The 6,600-nt window shown below is 45.7% G+C and overlaps 1 protein-coding gene across 1 annotated transcript in view; it reads right to left on the reverse strand.

Annotated features, from left to right (window-relative positions):
• Positions 1 to 6,600, reverse strand: part of LOC121932834 — a 16,530-nt gene that overhangs the window by 1,445 nt on the left and 8,485 nt on the right. The window contains 5 exon segments of the mRNA XM_042471846.1: positions 157 to 238; positions 1,444 to 1,527; positions 3,886 to 3,993; positions 5,764 to 5,944; positions 5,946 to 6,004. Of these exon segments, the coding sequence (XP_042327780.1) occupies positions 157 to 238; positions 1,444 to 1,527; positions 3,886 to 3,993; positions 5,764 to 5,944; positions 5,946 to 6,004 (514 nt within the window).

Consider the following 6,600-nt stretch of genomic DNA (forward strand, 5'->3'; position numbering starts at 1 on the left):
TTATATTCAAGCACAGGTGCAACTGAACCTGAGAGAATAGTCCACGAGGCAAGAAAGGTTAAGACTGAAAAGCAGAACGTGCCCTTGCTTCTTTCTTAGGTTCTTAGTCTTCAGGATCATTTGTTTTGATGCTTCATGGATGCAGTTTGCAATTACTAGGTTGTTTTGTAACCCATTTAAAAATCCGCCTTCGAATCCTCTCACTGCCAAGAAATCGGAATCTGGTGACCTGGGTTGGCTGGCGGGAAGAAAGGCAGGCAGGGCATTAATGGAGAATGGCTGAACACTTGCTCCTCCGATGGCTAACCCCATAACTGCTGTGGGAAGGGCCCATCTGTGGCCAAGGCTGCCAGGTCAGGACAACCTCAGGCCCTGAGATTTCATTAAACACTGGAAACCAAAATGACTACACAGATGCTGTCCTCCTTCAGCCCTGTCATGAGATGATAGAAAAGATAACAACGCTGGAGCAAGTGGAAGGCAGTAGGACAGTGGTTCTCAACCTGTGGGTTGCAACTGTTTGGGGGTCAAGTGACCCTTTCACAGGGGTTGCCTAAGACCATTGGAAAACACATATTTCCGATGGTCTTAGGAACCGTGACACTGCTCCTCTATCTGGAGGGTCACCATAATATGAAGACCTGTATTAAAGGGTTGTGGCATTAGGAAGGTTGAGAACCACTGCAGTAGGAATGAGGAAGATCGTATTGCAGATAGATGGACTCCATCAAGGAAGCCATAATGGCTGCTGCCCAGAGTTTGCAAAACCTGAGCAGGGCCGCTAATAATGGAGTTTTTTGGAGATCTCTCATTCCAAGGGTCATTACAAGTCAAAGCCAATAACAACCACCCTAATATCCATCCCATCGCTGGAGATTCTTTAAAGAAGAACCAAGTTTCCACATATTGGATAGCGTCCTCTTAGTGACACATGCAGTTGCAAGCCTGCCTTATGTCTGTCTATTTTTTGGCAACTGCAAAGGTTGGCGTTCTTGTCTGCCCTCTGCAATGACCAAAGTTATCCCCAGATTCACTGTTTAGTTGCTACAGTCCCACCTCCTGCCCCTTCCATTGCTGGGGAAGAATGTGGGGAGGGAGGAATTGGAGAAGCACCTGGCTATGTCCCTGTGGCCAGACACAGACCGATGACATTATCTGCTGAGACCCTTGGAGGATCTTCTTGGCTACAGGGACATAGCCAGACACTTCCCAAACCCCCCTGTGTTGTGGGATGGTCAATGTAGCATTGTTCAACCCTGATGCGCCATAAGGGATCTTGGCCTTTATTAGGCAGCATCAAGATACTCCCACCAAGTTGTAGGCCTTGCAGCCCTAGCCAGAGAGGAAGCCAAGGGGCAGCAGTGGGCTGAAAGGACCCACATGATGGATGGGAAATTGCTGTGGCTTTCCCCCACCTCTGCATTATGAGGATGGAAAATGTACCTCTTGGGCTGCAGCGTTGCAGGTGATGACAATCTGGGAGTTTTCCTGCTCAGTGGAGAAGTATGCAGAACAATCTTTCACCAGCTGTAAAGTTGAAAAGAGAAAATGGTCACCCCTTTATTGCATGATATCCCATTTCTCTCTGAGACCTGAGACACAAAGGCAGTGGGCCCTCCATGTTTGCTGAAGTTAGGGGTGCAGGACCCCCATGAAAGTGGAAGAACTGCATATTAAAAAAACTACTGTTTCTGCCTGAGAGAGAGCGCTCCTCTAGGAATTTCTGGCTCTTCCAGCACTGTTCTAAGGGCAACATCTGCTGGAGGTTGACCAAAGAATTGCACTGGAGGACCTACAAAGGCCTAGATAATTTTCTCTCTAGGAGTTTCTAGGTTCTCCAGCACAACTCTTAAGGTCAACATCTGCTGGAGGTTGGCCATACAACTGCATTGCAGGACCTACCAATGCCTACCTAGATAATTGTTCTCTATAGGAATTTCTAGGTCCTGCAGAGTAACTCTAAGGTCAACATCTGGGAGCTGATCATAGAATTACATTGGAGGACCTACAAATGCCTAGAGAAGTGTTCTCTCTAGGAACCTCTAGGTCCTCCAGCACAACCTCTGGCAGGCATTGACCATAGAGTCATGCTGGAGGACTGAGAGAGAGAACCTATTAATCAAATCCGTGAATAATCAAATCTGCAAAAGTCAAAGTGCAAATGTGGAGGGATAAATATACAGAAAAGCATTGGTTAAAACGCTAAGTGGGTTTCTGCCTCTGATTTATTTCCTTGTTCCTCAAAGATTGAGGCCTCTTTGGTGGAACAAGGAGCAACCGATCAACCAACTTTGGACAGAAAGCTTAGTTAGAAAGGTCATTGCTAGCAAAACAGAAAAGCACAGTTCCTTCATTCAGAGCCAAAACCTCTGTACAGGACATTGCATTCTTGTTTTAATTACTAGTTTTCCAAAAGGGTCTTAACTGGACAACCCAGTGATAACCAGCTATTTTTCCTTTCCTGACCCAACCAGAATTTCATCCAGCTCAAGTAGCTGGCTGGAATATAAAGATGTATAGTTAGGGCTATTTTCATAGTTATTTACCCAAAAATCCACTTAAAAATAGGTGAGGAAGGACTCTGCACATGCTCTGAGACTCATCATTTCAACTGTTCTCCCCCCGTATCTCAATTTCTGTTTAACATCTGCTTTCTTTGAGAAGGAGAAATATTTCATGGCTGTGCATTAAACTATAACTGCAGGCATAGGAGCAGTGATGGATGAAAAGACTGGCTTTTTGACTAATAGAGCAACCATCTTGTGAACATCTGGAGGTGGGTCTCCTTGTCTTTCTGTCATATGCACCAGTGTTGACATGCCTATGAAGCTTAGGCCCAGAACCTGTTTGAGAAACATAGGCTCAGCTTTGGAAGACATGGAGCTGTTATGAAGATAGTGCCATCCCTGAGCATGTGCAGAGTGTAGTTACCTCAGCACCAAGAGACCACCGCCAGCCTTCCCCTCTCCCCAAACACAGCCATTGAAGATGGAGGGAAGAAGTGATTTTGCTGGGAGTTCAAGTCCCAGCAATGATGACTGAGCTGAGGCTGTCATACTTTGGACATGTCATGAGAGGACATCACTCATTGGAAAAGATGGTAATGCTGTAGGAAAGTGGAAGGCAGTAGGAAAAAAGGAAGACTGTGTTCCAGGTGGAGGGACTCAGTCGAGGAAGCCATGGGTGCCCTGAATTTGCAAGACAGGGCTATTGAGGAGCAGAGGTCTTGGAGACCTCTCATCCACAGGGAAGCCATAAGTCAAAGTCAATTTGACAACAAATAACAAGAAGGCCCAGCGTGCTTTTGCTCACCTTCTGTTGGTGTCTTACACACTTCTAATTCTCCTATGGAAATGGCTGGACATTTTTTTTTTTTTTTTTTTTGCTAATGAAATATGGCTGTACAGTCAGCCCTCCTTATCCACTGCTTTTTTTTATCCACGGATTCAAACGTCCACAGCTTGAAAATATTTAAAAAAGAATAAATTCCAAATAGCAAACCTTGATTTTCCATTTTATATTAGAGAATTTTCCTTTTCCATTATGTTTAATGGGACTTGAGCATCCATGGATTTTGTTATCCATGGAGAGTCCTAGAACCAAATCCCAGCAGATAACAAGGAGCCACTGTATTCAACACATGGGAGCAGAAGCGGAGTTCTGCGTGCAATGCCAGTGAGCATCTGCGTACACTGATGTGCAATGTGCACTGCACATGGATGTACACTATTCATTGTGCATGCTCATTTGGCAGTGCAAATAATTCACCTGTGAAGGGTAACTCTGTGAGTGTAAAGTCACACTCCATTGCCTAAGTGCAGCACCTTGCCCCTCGTTTTAGAAATGGAGGATGCAAAGAACTTTGCAGAATGACATCTTTCTTACCCCATCAGGCTTGAAGTCACACTCCTCCGCATTGACTTTCTTTGAGGCCGGGCAAACAGTCTCTTGAATGGTAAAGTTCAGCTCCTGGAGAATCATGGAGTTGGAATTCTTGGTGGGGAAAAATTCAAACCAAGGAGCAAAGGTCAGGGATTGGCAGTCATTTTTTTAAACAAACAAACAAACAAACAAACAAACAAACCTTGAATCACGAACCTGTCCATGAAACATCTCTAAACTGCAAAATGCTCCTGCATAGTCACATCATAGAACTAATGCAGTTTGATCCCACTTTAACTGCCACGGCTCCATCCTATGGCATCCTGGGATTTGTAGTTTCAAGGCCTTGAGACTTCTCTTTGCCAAAGAGCGTGGGTGCCTCACAATACTATAAATCCCAGCGTTCTGTAAGATGGAGGCAGGGCAATTAAGGTGTTGTCAAATTGCATTATTTCTGCAATGTTGATGCACCCCACAGCCTCTGTACTACCCTTTCCTCTCAAATATGTCTCAACATTTTACTCTCTGTGCCTTATTTATTGCTGTGTATCTGGTAAAAGATTCAGCCGCAGATCCTTTTCCCTTTTCAGCTCATAAATTCTGCCTCATAGGATTCTGTGTATTTGCTTGGCATAGAAAACCTGGGATCCCTGCTAGGGAAGAAGAGTAATCCCGGTACTTGCTTCAGCCGGGCAGAACATCCACAGAAGGGTCAATAGGAGATTTTTCTCATGACATATCCACACTGGAGTTGCAAAAGCTTCATGACACTTCAAATGCCTTGGTTCCATCCTACAGAACCCTGGGATTTGGAGTTAACGAGGTACTCTTCAATGGAGAACATCTTAAGCTTGCTAAACTACAAACCATAGGATTCTATAGGATGGAACCAAGGTAAAGTCACATCAGAGTGTTATAACTAACTGTGTATTGTAGCGGCCCTTTTGCACATCTATGATTTTCCACATCCATACTTTCCAACTCTCCTAATTTGGCAAAGACGCTTCTGAATAATTCTCTGTCGTCCCACTTTTCCTGCTGCTTTTAAAATGTCCTGGTTTCTCTTTCATCCTATTACCCTTCCCTCTTTATCCTTAACTTAATTCCATTGATCCAAGCTGAGTTCAAAGCGCAAAAGTAGTTTGGACCCCATTAACTCAGTAAGAGGAGAGGAGAGGAGGGACAAAGTCCTTCCCTTCCCAATCGGCTGAGGCAGAAGCAAGCTGCACAGCATTTCCTAGCTTTTTGTTTTCTTCCTCACTGATAACTTTTGCCCTCTTGACCACGCTCTGAGGTTGCTTGCCACACGTGTCCGAGTTTTCATCTGTGAAATATTGGCAAGGATGCGTCTGAACCCCAAATACCCTAAAGGCACCAGACTGGGTCTGATCTTGGAAGCTAAGCAGGGTCAGCCCTGGTTAGTTCATGGATGGGATACCACCAACAAATGCCAGTTGCTATAGGCTGTGTTTCAGAGCAAGGACCTCTGAATGGTCTGTCCCTGGCTTTCCACTTCACCAAATGCATCTGGGGAAGTAGATTTAAGTCTAGGAAAGCTCATGCTGCCAACTTCCTTATTTCAGTTAGCCTCAAAGGTGCTGCAAGATCTCTCTACAGACTGATTCTACAGACTAACACGGCTGTATCTTTGAACAACCAGAACATGCATTTGATGGCAAGTTGCTGAGGATGGATTGCAAAGACACACAGCAAGTGACACCTTCCAAGAACATCACAAATCCAGAGGAGGTCTTGGAAGAAATGATTTTTCATGGGGGAAGCCATGTCAATTCTTGCTCTGAACATTGAAATCCTGATGTGAGGCACATGGGGCTAATGCCTGCCCTTCACCTGCCCACCGGCATCCTATTTTGGACTTACCTGCGCAGGTAGAGCCACTGCTTCCAGAACCCGGAAAGCATTCTGGACCTTGGGGCCTTGGTTGTAGATGGCCACCACCTGCGGAAGAGCGTCCTGGATGTTTCTGGGGGGCTCCAGGGGGACCGCAGTGGCCAGGCTGAGCAGGAACAGAGCTCCCCAAAAGTGGCCCATGGTTGTGTTCTCTAAAAAGAAGCCGCTCTCTGGGCCTTATATGCTCTGGGGCTGGCCTTTGCTTGTGGGGCTATTGGCTCATAGGGGCCCCAAGGCAAGGGTTTCCTCATGCCTGTGGTTTTTCCTTTGGTCTCCTGAAGGCTTGACTAATAGCCAGCAGATGCCGCTTGCAAATGGCACCATTGCCATCCTTTGGGTTGTCACTTGCAGGACGGAAGCGGCTGTCTGTGTTTGTGAAACGCATGGGGAACTTTAAAGGTCTCTTCTTGACCTTATGATTCAAGGCAGTGGTTTGGGTGGCACTTGCTATTTTAATACAAGTTGAGCCTCCCTTATCAGGAATTCTGAAATATTCCCCGTTTGTCCCCTGTGGGCGGCTGAGACAGTGACACCTTTGCTTTTTGGTGGTTCAAGGTACAGTCAACCCTCCATAGACAAGGATATTTTTTATCTGTGGGTTCAAGCATACACAGTTTAAAAATATTATATATATGATCCATTGGCCCCTCCACATTCGCTGATCTTAGGGGCACAGGACCCCCGTGAAAGTGGAAAAGCAGAAAATAAAAAAGACTATGCATTCTCTGAAGGTGCCAAAGCCACAGATGCTGCTGGCGAAACGTCAAGGATAAACTCTTCTAGAACATGGCCACAGAGCCCCCTGAA

The sequence above is a fragment of the Sceloporus undulatus genome, chromosome 6 (assembly GCF_019175285.1).
Source record: "Sceloporus undulatus isolate JIND9_A2432 ecotype Alabama chromosome 6, SceUnd_v1.1, whole genome shotgun sequence".
NCBI lineage: Eukaryota > Metazoa > Chordata > Lepidosauria > Squamata > Phrynosomatidae > Sceloporus > Sceloporus undulatus.